Source organism: Myotis brandtii, unplaced genomic scaffold (genome assembly GCF_000412655.1).
Source record: "Myotis brandtii unplaced genomic scaffold, ASM41265v1 scaffold61, whole genome shotgun sequence".
Taxonomy (NCBI): domain Eukaryota; kingdom Metazoa; phylum Chordata; class Mammalia; order Chiroptera; family Vespertilionidae; genus Myotis; species Myotis brandtii.
Genome location: NW_005370318.1, coordinates 3,027,030 through 3,052,129, shown reverse-complemented (window position 1 = coordinate 3,052,129; position 25,100 = coordinate 3,027,030). Strand labels below are relative to the sequence as shown.

Here is a 25,100-nt window from a genome sequence, read left to right as displayed (position 1 = left end):
CTGTCACACACAGAGCCGCAGGGTGATCAGGGGGTTGGGGAGCTCCGCCCTATCAGGCACAGAGCAGGGCTGATCAGGGGGTTGGGGCGCCTTCCCCTGTCACGAACAGAGCAGGGCGGATAGGGAGGTTGTGGCCCCGCCCCCTGTCACACACAGAGCTGCAGGGCGATCAGGGGGTTTGGGCGCTGCCCCCTGTCACGCTGATCTCGGTGCCGGGAGCCTCGCTGCTCCGCTGATCCCGGTGCTGGGAGGCATATTACCCTTTTACTATATAGGATAGAGGCCTGGTGCATGGGTAGGGGCTGGCTGGTTTGCCCTGAAGGGTGTCCTGGATCAGGGTGGGGGTCCCCACTGGGGTGCCTGGCCAGCCTGGATGAGGGGATGATGGCTGTTTGCAGCTGGTCACACCCCCTTCAGGGTGGGGGTCCCCACTGGGGTGCCTGGCCAGTCTGGGTGAGGGGCTGAGGGCTGCTTTCAGGCTGGCGGTTGTTGACTGAAGCTCCCAACTGCTCCTTTTTTTTCTCTTTTTTTATTTTATTCTGGGCCAGCTTTAGCTCTGGCTCTAGCTCTGAGGCTTCGTATCTGGTTTGTTTGCCATTCTATAATCGAAACAATGTATAACTTCAGCTCTGAGATCCCGGCAGGCTGAAAGCTGGTTTCTAGGGTTTTGTTTAGCTTCTTATTTGCAACATAGTACATTGTTGCTTAGAGTTGCAACTCAGAGGCCGGCAACGTTGGAGTCTGCAGTCACTGAAGCAAGGAAGCCTCATGTTCGCTTCCAGCTGCCTGGCTGCCGGCCGCCATCTTGGCTGACAGTTAATTTGCATAAGGATATGCTGATTAGCCAATGGGAAGGGTAGCGGTCGTACGCCAATTACCATGTTTCTCTTTTATTAGTGTAGATTTGTCTCTCTTTACATATGTTGGTTCATACTGATACCTTCAATTCCAGTCTTTTATTACAGGGTTCAGCGGTTCTCAACCTGTGGGTCGCGAACAATGAAAATACATCCTGCATATCAGATATTTACATTACGATTCATAACAGTAGCAAAATTACAGTTATGAAGTAGTAACGAAAATAATTTTATGGTTGGGGGTCACCACAACATGAGGAACTGTATTAAAGGGTAGCGGCATTAGGAAGGTTGAGAACCACTAGCTTTACCCCTTTATGTAGTAATTTGCTACTCAAAACTGAGAAATTTGCCTCCCATTATCTACTGTAAATATACTTATTTGCTCAGTTCTAGAATAAACATTTTTAAAGTTTATTTTATTATTATTCTTTTTATTAATCTTTACCCGAGGATATTTTTCCATTGATTTTTAGAGAGAGTGGAAGGGAGAGGGAGAGACAGAGAGAAACATCAATGTGAGAAAGACACACCGACTGGTTGCCTCCTTCACGTACTCCGACCAGGGCTGGGGAACATGCAACCAAGTTATGTGCCCATGACCGCAATCGAACCCATGAACCTTCAGTCTGCGGGCCAACGCTCTATCCACTGAGTCAAACCGGCTAGGGCTATGTTCTATATCATTTTTTTTTTTTTTTAATCCTCACCTGAGGTTAGTTTTTTTCCCATTGATTTTTAGAGAGTGGAAGAGAGAGGGGAAAGACAGGGAGAAATATTGATGTGAGAGAAACACATTGATTGGTTGCCTCCTTACGAGCCCTGACCAGGGAGGAGCCTGCAACCCGAGGTAAGAGCCCTTGACCAGAATCAAACCAGGACCCTTCAGTCTGCAGGCTGATGCTCTATCCACTGAGCCAAACCAGCTAGGGCTATGTTCTATACCTTGATGTGTGTTTGTCAAAACCTATCAGATAGTCTACTTAAGATCTATGCATTTCATTCTATGTAAATTATACCTCAATTTTTAAAAATGAGGGAGAGGACAGGACACAAGGAGTATACATTGATCTAAGGCAGTGATGGCGAACCTATGACACACGTGTCAGAGGTGACACGCGAACTCATTTTTTTGGTTGATTTTTGTTAAATGGCATTTAAATATATAAAATAAATATAAAAAATATATAAGTCTTTGTTTTACTATGGTTGCAAATATCAAAAATCTACTACTGGTGAAGATGTTATAAAGATTGTTGAAATGACAACAAAGGATTTAGAATATTACATAAATTTAGTTGATGTAGCAGTTGTAGGGTTTGAGAGGATTCACTCCAGTTTTGAAAGAAGTTCTGTGGGTTAAATGCTATCAAATAGCATTGCATGCTGCAGAGAAATTGTTCATGAAAGGAGAATCAGTCGATGCTGCAAACTTCATTGTTGTCTTAAGAAATTGCCACAGCTACCCCACCTTCAGCAACCACCACCCTAGTCATAACACCCTCCATTAGCAAAAAAGATTATGACTCACTGAAGACTTAGATGATGGTTAGCATATTTTAGCAATAAAATGCTTTGTAATTAAGGTAGATTTTTAGAGAGTGGAGGGGAAGGAGGGAGGCGGGAGAGAGGGAGAGAAAGAAAAACATCAATTGGCTGCCTCCTGTATGTGCCGCGGCTAGAGCTGGTGATTGAACCTGCAACCCAGGTATGTGTCCCTGATGGGAATCGAACCCAAGACCCTTTTGGTTGCCGGGCTGATGTTCTAACCACTGAGAAAACTAGCCAGGGCACATTGTGTTTTTAGAGATAATGCTATTGTACACTTAATAGACTACAGTATAGTGTGAACATACTTTCATATCATTTGGAAAACAAAAAATTTATGTTACTTTTTATTGCGATGGTCTAGAACCGAACCCACAATATTTCTGAGGTATGCCTGTAAACACTTTTCTAAATACTACTCAGATCAAGACATCTAACATGGCCAGGAGCCACCGTGTACCCCTTCTTAATTACAACACCCTTCATTCCCCTGACTTCATAGAAGTTATTTTCCTGCTTTTCTTTTTTTAAAATATTTTTTAATTGATTTCCGAGAGGAAGGGAAAGGGAGGAAGAGATAGAAACATTAATGATGAGAGAGAATCATCAATCGGCTGCCCCCTGCATGCCCCACACTGGGGATTGAGCCTGCAACCTAGGCATGTGCTCTTCACTGGAATCGAACCTGGGAGCCTTCACTCTGCAGGCTGACACTCTATCCACTGAGCCACGCCTGCTGGGCTTCTTGCTTTTCTTTATTGTTATTCACTTATATTTGCATCTCCAACACTATAGTTTAATTTTGTCTGTTTTTGAACTTTTTGCAAATGAAATAAATTACAGTATGCATTCTTTTGTTCTATTCTTTCATTTGTTTTTAAGAACCATCCATATTGTTGTGAGTAGTTGTAGTTCATTCATTTTTTATTTTATAATGTCCATTTATTGAGCACACTAACCATGTATTGATTCTACTGATGATGGACACTTTGGTTGTTTATAGCCCAAGTTACAGACGATGCTGCCATTAATATCTGGATGTGAATTTTGATGTGTATAAATATGTATTTCTCTAGGGAATCCAAACTGACATTGCTGAGTCATAGGATGTTTGTATTTTCAACTGTACCAGATAATGCCAAACTGTATTCTCAAATGGTTGGATCCATTTTCAGTATAACCGTTTTACATCCACAGTAACACTACTTGGCATTGCTAAACTTTAATTTTAGCCTTTTAAGGATGTGATAATACCTCATTGTGGTTTTAATTTGCATAATTTTGTGTGTTTCTTTTATTGTTAGGTTAAATACCTTTTAATGTGAGTGTTGGATATCCTCTTTGGTATAATGCCATATTCGCATTTTATGCCTATTTTTCTTCCGGGCTGCCCTTTTCTTACTGACTTATGGTCTAGCTACAAGATCTTTGTTGGGATTATATGAGTTGCAGATATCTTCCCCATCTCTGTAGGTAGCTTGCCCTTTTAACTCTTAATGGTGTCTTTAGAAAAAAAATGTTTTTATTGATTTCAGAGAGAGGAGGGAAGAGGGAGAGAGAGATAGAAACATCAGTGATGAGAGAGAATGATCTATTGGCTGCCTCCTGCACGCCCCCTACTGAGGATTGAGCCCGCAATGTGTTTGGGAATTGAACCACTTGGTTCATGGGTTGATGCTCAACCACTGCGCCACACCAGCAGGGCATTAATGGTGTCTTTTGATGAACAAAGGATCTTAATTTAGTTCACTTGATTAATTTTCTTATTTTGAAGGATTATTCTTTTTAAGTTTATTATGTTTTAACATATTAAGTCTCAGAAATAGAAGTGTTTGGTTAAAAGGTATGTACATTTTTTAGATTTTTGGTTTACAATTTACTTTCTCAGAGATAAATTTGTTGCATCATTCCAAGAACATGGCAGTCAATTACCATAATTACAAGCTTAATACTGAAAATATTCTTTAGCTTTTGATTCAGAGGAGCATTTCTAGCCAGTAGGGAAAAGAGATACAGATCTAAAAAGCTGGGGTTTTTTTTAATTACTTTAAGTCAGTCTGATTTGGGCTTAAATTAATGAAAACAATATAGTAGTCGAAGGAACCCATGAAATTGATGAGTTAGACTTTTGTGGATGTCCTTTATAAATTTCTGGTATATTTGTAAGAGGTAAAGTCATGATTTTACCTAACCTTCACATACTTTTATTCAAAGAAGACATCCCGTTCCAACTTATCTCTGCTCATCTTCTCTTCTCTCCAAATTCCAGTATTCATCCTAGTTTCAAGATATAAGATAGCTCCTAATTTTTTCTTAGGAATGGGTGGAGTTTAATTCTGAGACTCTACAACAGAGCCTGCTAGAAGCAGCATTTATTAGTTGAAACTTGGAGTGGAGCACTCCTCCACACTCTTGCTTCATTTTCACTATCTTACTTTAGATCTTCATCATTTTCATTTCTGTCAGTGTGATTCTTCTTCCTCCAGACTTCCCATGCTTAACAGAATGAAATTCCTAAAACTCAAATCATTCCCCTGACTACAGAGACTCCAAAACAATCAAATCTTAATCCCTCAGCACATAGTATGTTATCTGCCCTCCTGCTAGAGAGATCTCTAACCCCCTCAACATACTCAGTTCCCCATATTCCTGCGGAAATCTATAGTTTCTTTGAGTTTGAAATATTCTTCCACAGTGCTCATCTCATTATCAACTACTTCTTTCTTCCCACTGCCACCCGTCTGCTTGCTAGCTAATGTCTTTTGTTCATTTTTTAGCTAACATCTTTTCTAAAAATATCTTTATTGATTTCAGAGAGGAAGGGAGAGGGAAAGAGAGATAGAAACATCAATGATGAGAGAGAATCATTGATCGGCTGCCTCCTGCACGTCCCCCAATGGGGATCAAGCCCGCAACGCAGGCATGTGCCCTTGACCACAGTCGAACCTGGGACCCTTCAGTCTGCAGGCTGATGCTCTATCCACTGAGCCAAACCAGTTAGGTCAGCTAACATCTTTTTTTCTTTTTAGGAATTTATTTTAGTAAATTGATAGAGAGAGAGAGAGAGAGAGAGAGAGAGAGAGAGAGAGAGAGAAACATCAATTGGTTGCCTCCTGCATGCACTCCTGACCGGGAATCAAACCTGCCACCTTTTGGTGTAGAGGACAGTGCTCTAACCAACTGAGCCATACAGGCCAGGGATTAGCTAACACCTTTTAAAACTTAGCTTTTTGGAAGGTTATCTCCCTGATTCTTAATTCACTTTCTGTACTCCATGCCCTCTTAAACTTAAGGACTTAGATGTCCCCTCTTCTGAGCTGCTGCATTTCTCTGTATACCTCTCTCACTGTGCTTTGGAGTATAATAGGTTTGATTTTTCTCCCCTACTCAGTTCAGCTCCTTGAGGCTAGGCCCATTTCCTACTCCTGATATCCCACCCTATCCCCAGAAACTAGCATTTATAGGAGTCACCCGTAAATATTTAGTGAATGATTGAGTGCAAAGTTTTATCTCACTTTCTTGATATATGTTTGAAAAGAACTTGCTGAGAAAGTCAGTTAGAAAGGGAAAAGCAATACATGTTTAGAAATTACTACTATGCTTGATCGATTTGTAGGGTTTTGCTCACCCGAGTTTTCCTTCCTGTCACAGAAGGATGCCCTGCAGTGGTCTCGCAATCCGGCTGCAGTGGAGGGAGAGGAGCCAGAGGACACAGCTGATGTAGAGAGCTGTGGGTCTAATGAAACCAGCACTGTGAGTGGTGAAAATGATGGTAAGTGCCCTTAACAAGGTGGGTGAAGAGCCATAAGCAGTTATTAGGTACTAACCTTTATTTCCCTCCCTTCCAGTATCACTTGATGAAACATCTTCTAATGCATCCTGTTCTACAGAATCTCAGAGTCGGCCTCTTTCCAATCCCAGGGACAGCTACAGAGCTTCCTCACAGGTAGGGAGGAGAGTTGGTGACAGGGGGATAAGAGAGGCCAGGCACAGATAGGACTGTCCATCCTGTAGTTAATTGTGAGAGTGTTTGAAGAGTGGAGAAAATCAATTTGGTCTCCACCTGTTAGTACCTTTTAAAAGTGGGCCGGAGAAAAAGTGGGTCATAGATCTGACAGCAGAGTGATTTGTTGTTGTTTTTTCTCTTTACATGGCTGGATAACCAGGGAGAAGTAGAGCATTGTGCAGAATGGGGAGAACGGGAGCCGGGGAGTTAGTGGTTTGAATTTTGGCCCTTTCACTCACTAGCTTTGGGACCTTGGGCAAATTCCTTATCTGTAAAATGGGGATAATGGTAGAGTCTTCTCAGCGTGGGTGATGCTTGGCACAGGGACTGGCACCTGGCCCAATAACAGTGCTGCTGTTAGCATTACCTGCCTGAGTTCATCAAATACAAACTCTGTTTTACAAGACGGTGAGTGGAGACATAGTGGAGAGGGCTGTGCTGTGGCCTTGCAGGTGACTCAGATTCTTTGGATTCCTCTGGGGATATAGGCAAACAAGCAAAAGAAAAAGACTGGTGTGATGCTGCCTCGAGTTGTCCTGACTCCTCTGAAGGTAAACGGGGCCCACGTGGAATCTGCATCAGGTATGTATGAGATCTGGATTGTGGTGCCTCTTCCTCAGCGCCTGGGGCTGCCTCCCAGCGGCAGCAGTTTCTGACCTAGGTAGTGCGATGCCAGTGGAGTCAGGAGACCCTCCTCTGGCAGCAGCACTCTGTGGTGGCGAGACCTGACCTAGGTTCCAGTGCTGGGCTCTGCCGTGCCCTCCCCTTTGCCTCACAGGGTGGCTGTGAAGGTCGGATGGAGTATGCAGGTGCTTTTTGTAAAAGGTGCAGTGCTGTACAAACTAAGATGGCAGTTTGGCATTGTTACGTGATATTTTAAAGCCAGCGCATGCAGTGTTGAGCTCTGACAGCCCAAGGCTGGGCCATGGAAGCACCCGGTATAGCTGGCAGCACCTCAGGGAGAGTTGGGAGAAGGAAGCTTGTCTAAGAGCCATGGGTATGGCGGGTGATACTTTTGACCAGTGGAATGATGTGCCTTCAGGGTTCTCGGGCCGCCACGCTGATGGCGAGAGTGGCAGCCCGTCCAGCAGCAGCAGCGGCTCTCTGGCCCTGGGCAGCGCTGCTATTCGTGGCCAGGCCGAGGTCGCCCGGGACCCTGCCCCGCTCCTGAGAGGCTTCCGGAAGCCGGCCACAGGTGAGTGGCTTGGCACTCATTTCTTTGCCTGTAAAGGGGGCCCCTGCAGGCCAAGTGACATGAGGAAGTCTAATTCTTTTACCAGTTTATCTTGGGTGGTCCTCTCTTTTTTGTTTAATTTTACCTTGCATTTTGGTTATTCCACATATAGATAGTCTCTGCTAGACTGAGAGAGAGTTCCTTGTGGGCAGAGATGGTGCCACATTGCTCCTCGTATGTCCCTGTAAGGGCCTAGTCTGCCTGCTTTAGTGGTCTTGCTCAGTCAGTGTCTATGTGAGTGAAAATTGCTTCTGAGCTTCTCAGTGAAGAATTCCAACGTCCATTTTCTTTCTTTGTTAACATCCTGCCATATTTGTTCTCAACATCGTAGTCTCTGTCAGATGCCCTTTTCTACAGCCCAGTCAGCATATTGAGTGGAAACCTAAGTTGAATTTGGGAGATGCAAACAAATTCAGTAGTGTGCACCTCCCATACCCAGTAGGTTTACTTACAAGGCCAATACACTGTTTGCTATTTCAGGATTTATATCTCAAAGCCCACATGCTGGCTGTTTGTAGATGGGCCACAAGAAACCATTAAGAGTTAGCCTTGGCTTGTGAAATTAGAATAAACCATTGCCCAAGTCGGAACTAGGTCTGCTTTTCCAATTCCTCAGCAGTGCTCAATCTAAGATTAACAGGTGTCTATTCTAAGTGATTTAAAAAAAAAAAAAGTAACATTTGCTGAGGCTTCTGTGAGAGGTATTGACATTTTCGTGGGCTTTAAACAACCCTTAGTACCTTTGCATGGAGATTGTACCTCTTCGGCCCACTCACAAGAAGGCTTCTGCGGATTTTCCCATAGGACGCTAATAGATTTGCTTTTAGACAACTTCCATCATTTCACCAGCTGACTTTGTGGAACTTTTCTTCAGCTTTGGAGGGAGGGTCAGGGCCTGCCCCTGCCTGGTTTTATGGGGAAGAGTGTCCTCTTCAGGCTGTGACACAGCCTAGTACAGTCTTATGTGAGAAGATGCAGCCCAAGTGTTCTCTTGGGTTTGCTGGCAATGACAGTTACCTGGGAAGAATAATTGTAACATATAGGTTAGGGTGTACTGGGTAGTCGAGCAGATTGTGTGCCGATAAGTTCTGAGTAGGTTGGGTGCCACCAAAGTTTTCCCCTAAAGTTAGCATTTGTTTCTTCTGCTTTAAGAAGCTGAAAATGTATACGTTGCTTTTTATTGCTTCAAAAATCACAGGTCAAATGAAGCGCAACAGAGGGGAAGAGGTAGATTTTGAGACACCTGGGTCCATTCTTGTCAATACCAACCTTCGGGCCCTGATAAATTCTCGGACCTTCCACGCCCTGCCATCCCACTTCCAGCAGCAGCTCCTTTTCCTCCTGCCTGAAGTGGACAGACAGGTACGGAAAGGCCGCCTCTTCTATGCTTCTCTCTGAGCGAGCTTGTGTTGTCCTTCTAAGTTTTTTATTTATCGGGTTATGTGCCTGATCCTTCTAGGTGGGGACGGATGGCCTATTGCGTCTCAGCAGCAGTGCACTGAATAACGAGTTTTTCACCCACGCGGCTCAGAGCTGGCGGGAGCGCCTGGCTGATGGTGAGTAGACGTTCTTATCTCAGATTGTTTGAGAGGTACCTGCCATGTGTGGTATCACTTGTTTCCTGATATTTAAAACCCCATTTTTACCAATTTATCTCTTTTTCCAAGGGGTATTTAGTGTAAGGCAGGCTTTCCTCACAACACTAATAAATGTGGCAGGTGTTAATGTGCTTCATAGCTTTAGAAGATACAGGGTATTGGAGCTTTCATTGTTTTGTGTGTTAATATCCATCTGCATTGCCTCTTCATCATTAAACCTGTCAAATCCTATTCTTTCCATTAAACATGGCGTTGTCTGGATGGACGGAGGAAAGTTCACTGTGGCATTGAGCTACAATGTTAATCTTTACCAGATGCTCTGTTTTTAGACATCGCCATTGGAGTGATTGTTAGCTTCTGCTACTTTAGTTTTGTGGGGAAGGTACAAGGAGAGTGTGTTGGGAAGTCCCTGAGACCTCTTCCAGGTTCAGTGCTTGACTAGGAGGATTTACAGCACTCAGCATAGAGTCTTCTTCATGGCTGTAGTTTATTACAGCGAAAGAATACAGAGTGAAGGACTTCAGCAAAGGTGAAGTCCAGGGAAACCAGGAGCAAGCTTTCAAGGTCCTCTCCCAGTAGAATCACACAGGATGCGCTCAGTTCCCCCAGCACTGAGCTGTGACAGCACATGTGAAATGTAGTCTACCAGGGAAGCTTGTTAAAGACTTGGTGCTCAGGGTTTTATTGAGGGCTGATCATGTAGCATGCCTATGCCTGGCACATACCCAAATTTCAGATTCCCCAAAGGAAAGCAGGTGCTCGCCATAAACCATCTTGTTTGCAAAAACAGTTTAGGCACAGTGAGCCATTCATATCAGTTTGGGGGTGGGAACCCTCCCCAAATCCAGGTTCCCAGATGTCAGCCAAGGGCCAACCTTGTAAGCAGCCCTTTCTAAGGATAAGCAATCAGGCCTGCTAGGTTAACTTTTTTCTGCACAGGAAGTAAGAATGGTTCTTTGGTTTGTTTTTTTGTTTTGTTTTGGTGTTTTTTTTTAATATATTTTTTTATTGATTTTTTACAGAGAGGAAGGGAGAGAGATAGAGAGTTAGAAACATCGATGAGAGAGAAACATCAATCAGCTGCCTCCTGCACATCTCCCACTGGGGATGTGCCCGCAACCCAGGTACATGCCCTTGACCGGAATCGAACCCGGGACCCCTCAGTCCGCAGGCCGACGCTCTATCCACTGAGCCAAACCGGTTTCGGCTTTGGTTTGTTTTTGTTTTGCTTTTTTGAACAACGTGTTGCTGTTTGAAGACTAAGTTTCCCTTGTAACAGACATGTTAGTTTTGTCCTGAGAAGAGCATGATGTGAGAGATCCTTTGGAGGAGACGGAAACCAGTGTTGAAGATAGTGAGGGTAAAAAAAAAAGACCTCTAAATCCACCAAAGTCATATGTATTTTGAAAATGGAGGAAGTAGAACTACTTTCCATAAGACACATGAATATCCTGAATGCATGTGCTCAAAAGTTTTATTTCTCTCTAGGTGAATTCACTCATGAGATGCAAGTCAGGATACGGCAGGAAATGGAGAAGGAAAAGAAGGTAGAACAATGGAAAGAAAAGTTCTTTGAGGACTACTATGGACAGAAGTAAGGCACTTGGTTGCTGTGAGTGTTGGTCTGGGATTTGGGGGCGGATAAAGGCAGATGTTCTCCAAGTTGTGCATACTTTTGTGTTGAATGAGAATGTGGAGATTGCCTGCCGTGGCTCATTTAGCCTAATGCCATATGGAAGGAAGCTACCAGAGCCTATGGTTAATGTTATGCACCATTTAGATTCACTTGGTTCTGAGATATCTAATATCTGGGTGTGTCATTCATAAATAAAATAAGCATGCTTTCTCTGCCCTGTAACTGACGGTGTGAGTTTGGTTTGCAGGTTGGGTTTGGCCAGAGAAGAATTGTTGCAGCAGAATGTGGGCCAGGAGGAGGCTGAAATCAAGAGTGACTTGCGAGTCCCAGGAGGATCAGCACGGCCACAGCGTGGTCCAGCCACCCGGCAGCGAGACGGGCATTTCAAGAAACGCTCTCGGCCAGATCTCCGAACCAGAGCCAGAAGGAATCTGTACAAGAAACCGGAGCTAGAACAAGGAGGGATTGTTAAAGACACACAGTCTGTGGCACCTGACATCCCCCTCTACAAGGATGGGGAGGCTAAGACTGATTCAGCAGGGGCAGGCAGTCCCCACCTGCCTGGCACATCCTCTGCAGTGCCTGACTCCGAGGGTCCCAGATTCACAGTGGAGACGGGGGCTTCTCAGATCCAAACCGATCCTGACAACCTGGCACGGGCCTCTGCCTCTCCAGACAGAATTCCCAGCTTGCATCAGGAGACTGTTGATCAGGAACCTAGAGATCAGAAGAGGAAATCCTTTGAGGAGGCAGCCTCTGCATCCTTTCCCGAAAAGAAGCCCCGGCTTGAAGATCGTCAGTCCTTTCGTAACACAATTGAAAGTGTTCACTCCGAAAAGCCACAGCCCACCAAAGAGGAGCCCAAAGTCCCGCCCATCCGGGTAGGAGGCCGTTTCCCCTTGAGGGCCAGGCGATTTGTGGAGCCCCTTTGCAGGACCCTTGTGTTGATTAAGTGGGCGTGTAGAGCCCTCTACAAGAGAGCCATTCCTGAGACCAGTTTGACAATTGGGGATGAGGGTCTTCTCTGCTTCACTGGTTTGTTCACTCTGTTGAAGTTATCTCTAGAGGTCAGAATCCTGTGGGGGGTTTACATTTTTTATTAGGTGGTGGTAGATTCTTTGTGTAGTGACTCCCATAGTCCCACCAGAAATTAAATTTAGAAGTGCGGCACGTAACAGCCCTTGAGCAGAGCCTTCTGAGAATGGTGTGCTGTTGTGGACCGCCATTTCACCATGACAATTTCATTTTTAACACATTGTGGACAGGTCACTAGAATTCTCGCTTCATATTACACAGTGTTTTACGAAGTATCATACTTTAAAAAGATATTAGCTTGTAAGAATGTAATAAATAACTTCAAAATGCAACGGGTATTTAATTTTAAAGCGTGCCTTTAGCATTTATGTAAGACGTTTTTTGTACTCGTTCAATAGAAACTTATCTGGCACTGGGTAAAGCTAGTAATAAAACTACTGGTCCGCAATATGTTAAGGAAAATGATTTAATTCTCTAGGCCATGGCCCCTAAGCTACTAGACTCCTAATTTAGCTTTACAGTGCCTAGGTCAGAACACCCAGTCAATTAAAACTGTTTTCTAATTCTTCTCTTGCAGATACAACTTTCACGTATCAAACCACCCTGGGTGGTTAAAGGTCAGCCCACTTACCAGATATGCCCCCGAATTGTCCCCATCACGGAGTCCTCCTGCCGGGGCTGGACTGGTGCCAGGACCCTCGCAGACATTAAAGCCCGTGCTTTGCAGATCCGAGGGGCGAGAGGCCACCACTGCCATCGAGAGGCGGCCACCACTGCCATCGGAGGGGGGGGTGGCCCGGGTGGAGGTGGCGGCAGGACCACCGATGAGGGAGGTGGCAGAGGCAGCAGCAGTGGTGATGGTGGTGAGGCCTGTGGCCACCTTGAGCCCAGAGGAGCCCCGAGCACCCCTGGAGAGTGTGCGTCAGATCTACAGCGAACACAACTACTGCCGCCTCGTCCTCTAAATGGGGAGCACACCCAGGTTGGAACTGCTACACCCAGAGCCAGGAGGGAGCACCTGGCTTCTCTCAGAGAGGAGGAGAACTCCCTACAGAGGGCACCAGATGCGAGCAGGCGAGAAGATGTCTCCCAACTCCCCATGGCTCCCACTGGGGACCAGCCATGCCAGGCTTTGCCCCCACTGTCCTCCAAAACCCCAGCACCTGAGAGGTTAGTTGAGCAGCCTACATTGCATCTAGATGTTAGAACTGAAGGTGAGTCTGATACTACTTCCTGGGAAAGGGATAATAAAGAGCAAAGACCCACTCTTCTCCCTGACGATGGTCCTATTCAGTCTCTGGTGGGGGATGTTGTATTAGGAGGAGGAACTGGCCAGGCTCTGGACAGGGATGGTAATCCAACTGTGAAGGATCCTGTGAATGTGACCCCCAGTTCCACCCCTGAGTCATTGACTGGCTGCCTACAGGACAGACAATTAGGACTTGGTGACTCGTGCCCACCCATGAAGGGAAGAGCTACTATACAAGAAGACCTGAAAACTGAGGCTGGCTTCTCCAATGTGGGACAGCTCGAACCAGACTCCAGAGAGAACGTCCCATCTGTCCAGCCCCAGGTTGGAGAAGAGTGGGAGAAGGCTGCTCCCCTCATTCCTGCATTGCCTGGGGGTTTGACAGCCGAAGATGGTTTAGATCTCCCCAGCTGTCCTTCGCTTGGGACAGTGCCATCTCACGGGTGCAGTGATAGCCCAGGTAACGACTGCCAACAGGTGGAAGTTGAAAAAGTGAAAATCAACGGAGACTCTGAAGCACTGAGTCCTCACAGCGAATCCACAGACACAGCCTCTGACTTTGAAGGCCACCTCTCTGAGAACAGTAGTGAGGCTGACCCTACTGAAGCCACAGTGATGGAGAGGTCCTCGGTGTTGGACAAAGAGGAGAAACACGATTGGAACCACTCTGCCTCACTTGCCAAAGTGAATGGTGACCATAGTCTGGTTAAAAGGACAGACAGGATGGTTGCTCCTCAGAGCTGGGTGTCTCGCGTATGTGCAGTCCCCCAAAAGATCCCAGATTCCCTGTTGCTGGCCAGTACCGAGTACCAGCCGAGGCCTGTGTCCCTGGGCAGGCCTGGGTCCTCAGTGGAGGCCACTAACCCACTCGTAATGCAGTTGCTGCAGGGCAACTTGCCCCTAGAAAAGGTCCTTCCTCCAGCCCTCTCTGGCAGCAGACTGGAACCCCCACGACTCCCACTTGCCAAAGAGCAGGGGATGGGATCTTTGCAAGATCCTGGGGGAAACAGTTGTGCGGTGGGCAGGAGCAGCCCCGGTCCTTTAAGAGCTTTGAAGGAACCTCTTCTACCCGACAGCTGTGAAGCCAACACTGGTCTTGCCAGACTGGAGGTCACCCAGGCTCCTGGAACACCCCAAAAGATTTCCAAGATGGTCCCAAGTTTAGATTCCCTATATCCAGTGACCAATCCGACAGCTGCCTCTGGGAAAATAGAAGTGGATTCCAAAGAGCAGTTCTCTTCCTTTAGTTGTGAAGAACAGAAGAAAGGCCGAGATCTGCCCCAGTGCAGTAATTCAAATGCTGCCCCAGGCAAAAGTCCAGGAAATCTCACTACCTCGAGAGCCCCTTGTTTCTCATCTCCAAATGTGATCTCCTTGGGTCCTGATCAGACAGGCCGGGCCCCGGGTGATCAGAACAGTGCTGGAGGTCAAGGGAAGAAGCTCTTTGGCTCTAGAAATTTGGCTGCAACCCTTCAGTGCCCCAAGCCTGTGGCGCCAGTGCCGCTGCCCGCTGATGCCCCTCCTGGTTTTCCCAGTAGGAAGTTGGGGCCAAGTAAAAACTCTGTGCCTGGTGGGGTGCAGACTGCCAGGGAAGACTGGGCTCCAAAGACACCACCTGCCTCTGTTGGCAGCATCAAGAGTGAAAAGACATTTGTGGGGGCGCCTCTCAAGGCAAATGCAGAGAACAGAAATGAAGCTGGACCCGGTCCTCGGGATCTGGTGGATCACTTGCAAGCGATGCCCTTTGTCCTTGACCTGCCCTTCTGGAAATTGCCTCGAGAGCCTGGGAAAGGGCTCAGTCAACCTCTGGAGCCTTCGTCTATCCCCTCCCAACTCAACATTAAACAGGCATTTTATGGGAAGCTTTCTAAACTCCAGCTAAGTTCCACCAGCTTTAATTATTCCTCCAGCTCCCCAGCCTTTCCCAAAGGCCTTGCTGGAAGTGTGGTGCAGCTGAGCCACAAAGCAAACTTTGGTGCGAACCACAGTGCATCACTTTCCTTGCAAATGTTCACCGACAGCAGCACAGTGGAAAGCATCTCGCTCCAGTGTGCATGCAGCCTGAAAGCCATGATCATGTGCCAGGGCTGTGGTGCGTTCTGTCATGACGACTGTATTGGACCCTCCAAGCTCTGTGTATTGTGCCTTGTGGTAAGATAATAAATTATGGCCATGGGAAAAGTTGTATATTTAGTGTGTGTATTTTGATAATGATTGATCTTAAGTCTGTATACAGAATATCATTGATACAGTAGACTGTCTCTTCAGGCAGGAGCACTCTTGCCTCTCCCTAACATTTATAGTGCTAAAGGCCTCTGTCACTTAGCAACTTTCCTGTCGTGCTGGAGGGGCTTTCCACAGGGCAACTTGTTGAGCTGCAACTGGCCAGCTGAGCCCTCATGTAGACAGAGCCTGGTGAGGTGTAGGGGGCCTGCCTGACACCCAGAGGGACTTGAAATTGAAGAAAGAAGGTTGTTTTCCACACAGGGAACAAACCTACCTGAACTAAGTAGAAATGTCAGTCTTCCGCCGCCCCCTCCCTGCCACCTTTCCTCCTGCTATTCTGGGGAGGTGATGGTTGGGGAAGAACCAGCACAGGGTTAAGGTAACTCCCAGCAGTGCCCACCAGGGGGCTCAAGTACCTGCTGACCTCAGGGTCACAGTTCATTCTGATGCCAGTTGATGGATTTTTAACCTTTGGTTCTGTTGCTGAAGCAAATATGGGACTTTGCTGACTCATTACAACCCACTGGCCCACAGGAGCTTTTGGAACCTTTGAATAGACCTGCTTGGACAATAGGGTTGAGCATAAGGTCATCTATCTGAAAATCCCACCTGTAGACCTTGTCAGTCACATGTCCAGATGTTTGGCAGGTGAATGCCTCTGCCTGACACCTTCCCGGTCACTTTGGACTCATGGGAGCGGGCATCTCCACACACCTATGTATGTGAAAAATCATTTTACATTTCAAAGCAGTGTGTGTTTCTTATTTTTATATTTTTAACTCTATCCTTGGATGTATAAAGTGAATTTTTTGGCTTCTGTAAGTATGCTCTATGCACCTCTAATGTTTTATCATGTATTTATATGTTGTACACAGTACTGGCCGATTCTGTAAATGGATGTATTATATAGACAACACGAACGTCTCTCCCTTACTTTACGTTTTGGGCATCATTGCATTAAAGTGGTGTAATAGACTTCTCTCCACCTGTGTCAGAGCCACTGCATGCTGTGCTGCCCAACTTGAGTGATTAACTTGTGATCTGCCAGGTTGGCCCGGTGCCCTGTCACAGTGCACCCGGGGGACCTGCTGCAGCCTGCAGAGCCAGTCAGCCTGCCTGTCCGCTGCTGAGCAAATGCATCTTGCTCCTCACATCTCTTCTCCAACCTTCACTGGCTGCTCACTGCCATATGTGACAAATCACCACCACCAGTGTTAAGTGCTTCTGAACTCGAGGGTGAGTGCCCTGGGCAGCCCCAGGTGGGCCTTCTAGACCTGGCTCCAGGGCCACTGTCAGCAATACCTGGGACCATGTTCTCCTGGGGCCATAGAGCTCCTTTTGACAGCAGGTTGGGGAAGAAACAGGCAGGCCTGCTGCCTGCCTCTCTCCCAACACATTTCTAACAAATAGATGTCTCCATAGTTGTCTTTCCTCACCCTGCTTCCTGCCTTATTTCTTGTACCTCAACTTGTTGCAGAGTTGAGTCCTTGTTTAACTCCAGTCTCCCTGTGTGAGTGCTTATGTGTGAAGTATAAAATCGGTATGACTTCAGCAGATCTCATTTCATCTGAGAGGTCTTCCCCTTCCCATTTCATCCAGTGTGGCATTTTTGTCATCTGAAGCATGAGTGAGAAGTTGGCAGTGATGTGGTGATTTAAATGCAGTATTGGCCAAGTCCAAGTTGTCAACTTTAAGAGTCTGTTTACCAAAGACAGGGAGCAGAGGCCCAAGCGTGTTTGATCCTCTTCTTCCTTCTGTTGTGACCTTTGAGGCCACTCTAGGGTCTAGTCCATGGGGCTGCCCAGAGAAAGCGCTGCTCTTGTATGTCTCCTGTGGTTTTGGAAAAATAAACCTGTACAACCTGCACTCGGTCTCTGTCATCTTCTGTGGCTCCCCACCCCCTCCCGGTGGGAAGGAAGGTTCAGCTGGAGTGTAGAAGCTGCTTTGAAGGAGCAAATGTCAGCTCCCTCCCCTCGGCTGGAGCTCATGTGGTGTCAGGAGCTCCTTTGTGAGGTGAGACTTAGAGGCATAACTTGTCAATTTCACTCTTTAGACGGCGTGACTTGGCAAACTTTGGCACTGTGCACTGGAAGCGGAAATTAATGCAAGTGGTGAGGATGCTCATCTCCACTGCTTCACTGAGCCTGAGATTGCTCGAGAGCTTCCTAATGGCTGATGATCTGTGGGAGGGTGAACAGTTCTGACCTTGAAAAGCCATAAACATGGGCATCTGCGCAGCAGCAGGCAGCAGTGAGGGAGGTGCTGCCTGCAGACCGAGGCTGAGTGGCTTCCAGCCTGCAGGGGTTGACTTCAGTCCTCAGACCTACTGGAGTACTTAAATATGTGATTTTGTGCTTCGTAGGATCTATCTTAGTATCTAAATATGCCAAGAGTAAAAAAAAAAAAAATAACCCAACATGATGGGAAGTAAAGGTGAACTAAAAGAAGGATCCGTTGACTTGTTTCCTATGAGTTGGAGAAAATAGACTGTGTGGTGGGATCCCTTGGGGCCAGTTCAAGCTGCAACTTTGTGGTGCTGCAGGTGCAGTTGGAGAAGTTACGGTCGGGCTCCATGGGCAGCCACCCAGTGGTGAAGATGTGTCCGTGTACCTTCATGTGATAGGATCTGTGCACGTAGTCTGCAGGAGTTTAGAATGCATTAGGGGCCAGAGTTGCATCTCATTAACGAGGCAGAATAGTGCGGTGGATTATAGTACAGGCCCTGCTGCTTGCCCACACTGTGATTGCCAGTTACTCGGCCTCTGCCAACTTTTCCATCTGAATGGGGATGGTAGCTCCTACTTCATAAAGTTATTAGGGCCTGGCACATAGTAAGTACTCCAGACAGTTAAATGCACCAAGCCAGGCAATCACTACATGAATTTATAATAGGATCTATATGGCTCTTGCTTGACCCTCACCCCAGAGGGGAGCTGTGGAGGTGCGGGCCTGTGAGTGGACATCTGGCTCGTGGCCTCATGCTATCGTTGAATACACAGCACCGTGTTTAGAGATGGAGTGCTTGGTAGTGGAGACGTTTCCTTCAGAGGACAAGGAAACCTGATGTTTCAGAATATGAAAACCTCAGTGGCCTTTTTGAGGTGTCATTAGCTTTATGTCCAACCTGCTCTTTAGAAAGACCCTGCCTGAGGGGTGTGTGTGCTTCACAGAGTAGCCCTCCTGCATCAGGGGCTTTAGGGGCCAAGCATCTGCCTGCCCTGTGCCCTGAGAGGAGGAGGCACAGGCTGTGTTGCCCTCCTGTATGGGCGCCGTTTAAAGTGACAAGGTGGGCTTTATGACCTTAGAGATTAACACTTTGTACGCCATTACTGTCTATAGATGCAATCAAATTCAAAATACCGTGGTGTGTGGGGATGGTTTTTGATTTGGACATGTGGCAGTTAACTGGTTAGTAGTTGAAACCAAACCTTGATAGTGTCTAATGCTTCCTCTCATCTCTATGGATCAATTTGTTGATTTTATTTTTTTTTTAATGTATTTTTATTGATTTCAGAGAGGAAGAGAGAGAGACATCACTGATGAGAGAGAATCATTGATCGGCTGCCTCCAGCACACCCCCCACTGAGGATCGAGCCCACAACCTGGGCATGTGCCCTTGACCGGAATTGAACCCGGGACCCTTTAGTCTGCAGGTTGACGCTCTATCCACTGAGCCAAACCAGCTAGGGCTCTATGGATCAATTTGAAAGCCTGGAATGAATGTCTCTACCAAAAGGTGTAGACAGAAGCTGTATAAGGAAAAGGAGAGCCTGGCCTTTGTGGTTCAGTGGTTAAGCATTGACCCATGAACCAAGTCATGATTGGATTCCTGGCCTGGGTTTCAGGCTCCATCCCCAATAGGAGGCGTGCAGGAGGCAGCCGATCAATGATTCTCTTCATTGATTTATCTACTTCTCCTTTCCTCTCTGAAATCAATAAAAATAAATTTTTTTTAAAGGAGAGTAACAAAAAGCTGCCAGTGCAGTGGCTCTTGGCCTTTATGGGAACACGATAGAAGCCTGATGGAAGGTCTGGGCCCTCTCTCCAGGAATGCGCGTTCACACTGAGCTGTAAGTTGTGTGCACTGTTTCAGGGTGCAAGAGCTCCTTAGGCATCTGGGGCCTCTCATTTAAGAGCCTCTGACTGATGATAAACCTAATCTGAGTTTATTCAAAAGATCAAGGAGGGGAGAGATGACTTAAGTTTCGGTAACTACTAACCTTCCGTAGTACATTTTAAAGTACTTAAATTTTTTTTACTTGTCAAGGTTTGTTATGCTGCTTTAAGTGAAGTCCCATTATAATTGTCTCCATGTATCCGGGCTCTACAAATGAAAGATCTTTGTTTTTAATATTTCTTGAAGTGAGCCAGAAACCAGGACTTGAAGGTGTTCCCTTTACCTAGTTTGGGCTGTGATGGTATATTTATGTATGATAGGATTTAGCTAGCATTTCTGGGAACTGGAATTTATTTACTGTACGACGTCATGAAACACAATCTAAATTCAGATCTCTAAAAGGTCAGAATTGAAAATAAAACCATTGCCACTTCTGTTGTGTACACTGGTTTCCTAAGTTTACCAGCCTTTGTGACGTTTGCAACCACACCGGTTTTGTACTCTCAAAACGGAGTTCTCTTCCTTTCTTTTGTATAATTTGGGTAAATGGCCAGCAAGAGGTCAGTGTGTTAGGTGAACCACAGTGTTGCTCCAGGTTTCCTTCCCTGTAGTGCATGCATGTCTTCCCTGTCCACAGAGTGGAGTGAGGATCCCTGTTTGGTCACTGTGTATCTGCTTTCCCTGCTCTAAGGGGCATTCCCATTTGATGTCCTGGACATTGTTGACAGCCGTGGTGGGGAGCTCCATTAAAGAAGCCAGCCGGGGATCCAGCAGTGCCTCTCTGTTCTCCAGCACCTTCTCCGGTCCCAGGATACCAGTGCTCCCGCGGAGCTGTGGCTTCATCCGAGGTAAGTGCTGTCCCGGTCGACCAGTTGGTTGTGTGTGGCTGGTCTGGATTCTGTAGATATTGTCCTGGTTGTTGGGGTGTGTGGTCCCTTGGTGATTCTCAGCAGCGGTGGATTCAGTAGGACAGACCTTTTCATGGTAGTACTGAGGATTTGCTGCCCATGGTCCCCACGTGCACGTGGAAAGATAGGGTGCTGAGAGGTTCCCTGCTTCGGCTGTTCTTACTACTATTGGTCTGAATCTTAGCCCCAAAGTGCACTCCTGGGGTGTTCAAACGATTGGCTCCTCTCTTTTTATTTTATGTATTTGGCAGTTGCACAGAATTTCTATTTTAAAAAGATTATTCTGCCGTGACGAAAAATAAATGTTTTGAAAACAACTTCCATATTGTGTGACAGGCACAATTTTAACAGTAAAACATGTTTATGCATTTAACTCGGTCAAATTTGTTTTTAAACTCATGACAACCAGTTTTGTTCCTACCCATATTCCTATAAGTTTTCCTTTAAAGTTTAACCTAAATGATAATGTATAGGATGAAAAAAGTAAGTGTACAAGTAGACGTCTTTGGAAAAAGCAGCCTTTTTGTTCCCTTCAAAGCGGGATCTGGGGTTTGGGGTCGAGTGGAATGTCAAGTAGTGAAGATTCAGGGCCAGGGATGGCATTTCCTGTTTCCCAAGCTTTGGTTCTGATGGTTGAAGAGCTGCACACTGGGGAGTGGGATGGGCACGGTTTACAGGCAAACAGTTGAGTTCAGACCTGGCTTGGCCACTAGCTGAATTTAGGTGAGGTAGCCCCCAGTGCGCCCCTGCTGACTCATCTGCAAGTGGAGGCAAGGGCACCTCTCTGGGAAGGTCACGGTGAGGTTTCAACATGGTGCCCACAGGCGCTTGGCAAGCACCAGGGAAGATGCATTTCCTTCCCTTTCTAGCGGGCTAGGTGCCGAAGGGCATGACACATTTACCAAGGACCTTCCGTGTGCTCGCTGCTGGGCCGAGCAAAGGTGGAATCTACTAGTGGAAAGGTGTTTCAGTGCCCAGCTAGGTTTGGAAGAGGTCTAGCTGGCAGTGTGGCTGTTGAAGAGGACAAGTGGAAAGAACACATTCAGTTTGTTATTCAGTGTTTATTAAGTAGATTCAGTCTTATATATGATATACAGATTCAAAAGAAAAAGGATTCCACATACTTATGAAATCAGTGCATTTAGCAAGTAATACCATGGAGAAACAGCTTGATTAACAGCTCATTGGTCTTTTGTTAAGTGAGGGGAGAGGGAGTTGGCCTGTGCTAGTCATTCCACAAACAAAACAGAATTTAGTTGCATCACATAGAGAAGACACAGTCTAAGAATTAAAATATTGAGCCACATTTACTGGAAAAACTCACTATACAGAACACAAAGAATTTTTATAGAGCATTGAAGAGGAAGTTCTCACCTGCTTAGAAGAGCCACGTTAAGTTGCATAGGTGCATATCTGTAAAAATATAATTTAGAGGTGAAGCCACTGATTAAGTAATAAAGAGTCACCTTTAAAAGTTGGTGCCATCCACTGTTTGCCTTAAGTGCCATATGCTTATCGTCTGGAGCCCTCTGCCCCTCGCCAGAGGTGATGTCTCCAGGGGAACCTTGAAGACAAGCTCATCCCATCTGCACTGGAGACTCTTAAAGTCTCGCCCAGGTAGGGAACTCGCGCTCTCCCAGAACCTGTCTGAGTGATGCCAGAGGACTGAGGACAACCTGCCCACCCCAGGCTGCTGGGAGAACTATCCACTCACCACTTTGCAGCCAAGTCCTGCTTCATTGCTCACCTGCCCGTGCAGTCACCCACCAATGGTGTGGGAGGTCTCTGTCCCGACCCTGCTTCTAAATGGACCACATACAGACGCACGTGGGCCATCTACTTGCACAGAGATTTTTCTGAGCTTAGAGAAGTGTTTTTCAGTAAATCCGAGTTCTGTGTGTTGTAGGTTTTTTTGTTTTTGTTTTTAGGTGGAAACAGGTAAAAAGTGAGAGGTTTTTGTTTTGTGGCTTTGCTAAGCAGATGAGCTTAGTGAGGTGCACCTTCCTCCTCAAGAGCGAGTCTTGCAGAACACACAGGGACTGGGGCATCTGTACATGTAAACAGTACACTTTCACTGAGTCCAAAATTAGGAGCAAAAATACAAAGGTTCACATTGGTCTTAGGTAGATACAGGCGAAAAAGGATTGAGCTGTTTAGCCCAGAAACAACAAAAACAAAGTTTCTAAAGCACCACTAAATTATATAAAAATCAGACCATGGACGGATTGAAACTGGTATTCTGGTGAAATACTTTACTATCTTGTAAAAAGTTTTACAAAAAATTACAAATTAAATGTATCAACCCTCTGAGTTCAAAGCAGCATTTTGAAAATGAACTGGTAGTTAATCCTGTAACCACCCCTGGAGTCGTAAGTGGCCCTTGGGAATAGGGATGGCTGGGTTCCACCTGTTTGAAATTGAAATTCTCTAAAACCCTCTGAGCCCCCTGCCTGATCCCCCTCCCCCCCCCCTCCATTGCTGTCCTCGGATGTGCACTGTCCGTTTGTCCGAGTGGTGAGGGTAAATGAGTTTCAGGTGCGCCACACTCTTTCTGGTCTAAGACCAATCCCCATTCTCTGGATTCTGCCCTTCTCTCCTCTCAGGATCAGGCCCCTGCAAAGACTCTGGAATTGGTGTGTTCTACTCACATTATCTTTTAAATTTTGGATCCCAGATGACTAATTTGTACCGAGGCCTCCCCTCCATAAGGATTTTAAATGGTTCTGGGGCAGGGCTTCGGGAGAAGGCTGTCCCTGGGGTTATTGGGGGGAGGGGGGTGCAGTGGGAGCGAGGTTCAGCAGAACCAGCTCTCAGGTACTCTCCAAGTCAGGAGGAGAGGGACTGGGTTGAAGCTGCATCTTTTAAAACAAAAGCCAAACCGAACAAGTTCCCTGACTGAACTAGCTAATGGGATCCTGTTTCACATAGTGACTCGCTCCTGATGCTGCCATCTCCAGGGCTTCTGGCGCAACTTCAGTGGGAAGGACCCCACCTCAGACCCGCCCTGGGGGAGCCTCTGGGAGACCCCGGGACCAGTGCCACTGGCGTCCCTTTCCTTTCTCTTTAATACATGGAACTTCCACTCTTACCGCAGCATTAGGTCGGCTGAAGGTGATCAGTTAGGGCAGCCTAAACTCGGAAAAACGCGACTTCAAACTGTAGCTTATGTGATCTTTAGGTCTAATTCCGTGTGTGGTGGCGCAGGAGCCCCTTCCCCAGTCCTTCTCACTCCTGGCTGTTAAGAAAAGCAAACCGTTCATGCCTGGCTTGGGTACTGCCTCTGGGAGGAGAAATGACATGTTAAGCAATTGATACCAAGAATTCTAAGGCGGCGATTGTCTCTGCCAGTTTTTAACATTAAGATTTCACAAATTGCCTGGGGTAACATTTTGCAAAAGATCTACTGATTACTTTGTAATATTGTTCACACACAAAAATAAATATTTACACAAATTAAAACGTCAGGGAGTGTACTGAGCAGGTGGAGGATGGCTGTGCGGATGGCTGGGTGTGGGAGAGGCCGTGGGCACTGGAGTTTGTGCTGTGCTAAGGGGGAGTCTCGGGTGTCCTGGCCCCGACCAGAGGCCTGGGGATGGGTCAGATGCAAGGCAGAGGTGGTGTGGTGGGATGGGGTGTTGGAGGCCACTTGAGAGATAAAAGACCACCCCAGCCTCTAGGGGCTGGGAGTCAGCACAGGGTGGGACACCCACACTGGAGCGCTCTCCCCACCCCTCCTGAGGGGGGTCTGCCACAGTGCCAGGAGGCAGCTGGCTGCGGAGAAGCTGGTTTGAGAAGGGATACCTACTCTGGGGTCAGGTGGCTCTCAGTAGCCGTCCCAGGGTCCACTCGGCCCTGGCTCCCTGGGGCCTCTTTGCTCTGAGGGAGGAAAGGCAACAGAGGGCTTCTGCCAGCTCTGGGCAGGGGCGGCAGCGGAGGCTGCGGTCATGGCTACGGAGTGTTGCATGGAGAGGCCCGGGGGCCTGCTGAGGTCTGGGCGAATCCCTGGTTTAGCAGCACTGGTAGGTATTGCACTGAGCAAGAGGAAGTGCCTATCGGGAGGAGGGAAACCAGGCCAGCCTTTCCTTGTTGCCCCTTTCACACTCCAGGGATGAGAGGTTTCTTCCAGGACTGGTCCCTCCAGAAGGGCTGGTCTTAGAACCCAATTGGCTACTCCGGTGGATGATGGTCCCTTAATTTCCACCACGGGGGCCGGGGACGGGAGCCAAGCCAGTCCAGGGGCGCCCAGCTGCCTCTCCTGGCCAGTGGCTGCCTGACACCTAGAGGCTCACCCTGAGGAAACAGGGTCTTCCCAGCAAGGGCCTGAGGGTCTGGGTCTGTGCGGGGAGTGTTAACTCAACTCCCTGGGCAGGGTGAGGGCCGGGACTCTGCTGACCGGCCTCCCGTCTCCCAGTCTCCATCCTGTCGTGCAGCCGGGAGGGCCGGGCTTACACCCCAGGCACACACCCCGTGTGGGGGAGTTGGGAGACAGCCATTCAGAGCAGGCTCGGGCACATCCTGGAAAAAGCCCCCGCTGGAGTGTGAGGTAGAATACAGGTGGCCATGGCTGGGGCTTCTGTGAAATGGGGGGAGGGGGGCGTGTGTTTGTCTTTGCTTTGCAGTGGGTGTGGGTGAGGTCCTCCTGCTTGGTGGTGCTGGGCACTCAGAGGGACAGCCCCTGGCGCCTGC

At 47.2% G+C, this 25,100-nt stretch overlaps 2 protein-coding genes and 1 long non-coding RNA gene across 4 annotated transcripts in view; 2 read left to right on the top strand and 1 right to left on the bottom strand.

Annotated features, from left to right (window-relative positions):
- ASXL1 (additional sex combs like transcriptional regulator 1) overlaps positions 1 to 17,255 on the top strand; it is a 54,904-nt gene extending 37,649 nt beyond the window's left edge. For both annotated transcript variants that reach the window (XM_014550680.1, XM_014550681.1), the window contains exons 4-12: positions 6,057 to 6,177; positions 6,254 to 6,351; positions 6,900 to 6,993; positions 7,454 to 7,606; positions 8,844 to 9,007; positions 9,105 to 9,201; positions 10,732 to 10,837; positions 11,127 to 11,760; positions 12,492 to 17,255. In XM_014550680.1, the coding sequence (XP_014406166.1) occupies positions 6,057 to 6,177; positions 6,254 to 6,351; positions 6,900 to 6,993; positions 7,454 to 7,606; positions 8,844 to 9,007; positions 9,105 to 9,201; positions 10,732 to 10,837; positions 11,127 to 11,760; positions 12,492 to 15,323 (4,299 nt within the window). In that variant the 3' untranslated portion in view covers positions 15,324 to 17,255. The remainder of the gene's footprint in view (positions 1 to 6,056; positions 6,178 to 6,253; positions 6,352 to 6,899; positions 6,994 to 7,453; positions 7,607 to 8,843; positions 9,008 to 9,104; positions 9,202 to 10,731; positions 10,838 to 11,126; positions 11,761 to 12,491) is intronic.
- A 2,041-nt stretch (positions 17,256 to 19,296) lies between these two features.
- LOC106728408 overlaps positions 19,297 to 25,100 on the top strand; it is a 7,801-nt gene continuing 1,997 nt past the window's right edge. Inside the window, exons 1-2 of the long non-coding RNA XR_001364716.1 lie at positions 19,297 to 19,459; positions 20,198 to 20,354. This is a non-coding gene — a long non-coding RNA (uncharacterized LOC106728408). The remainder of the gene's footprint in view (positions 19,460 to 20,197; positions 20,355 to 25,100) is intronic.
- The window catches only part of NOL4L (nucleolar protein 4-like), an 83,310-nt gene continuing 79,665 nt past the window's right edge, over positions 21,456 to 25,100 (bottom strand). The window contains exon 12 of the mRNA XM_005879822.2: positions 21,456 to 25,100. This exon is cut by the window's right edge and continues 771 nt beyond it. The gene's annotated coding sequence lies outside the window, so the exon portion shown is untranslated.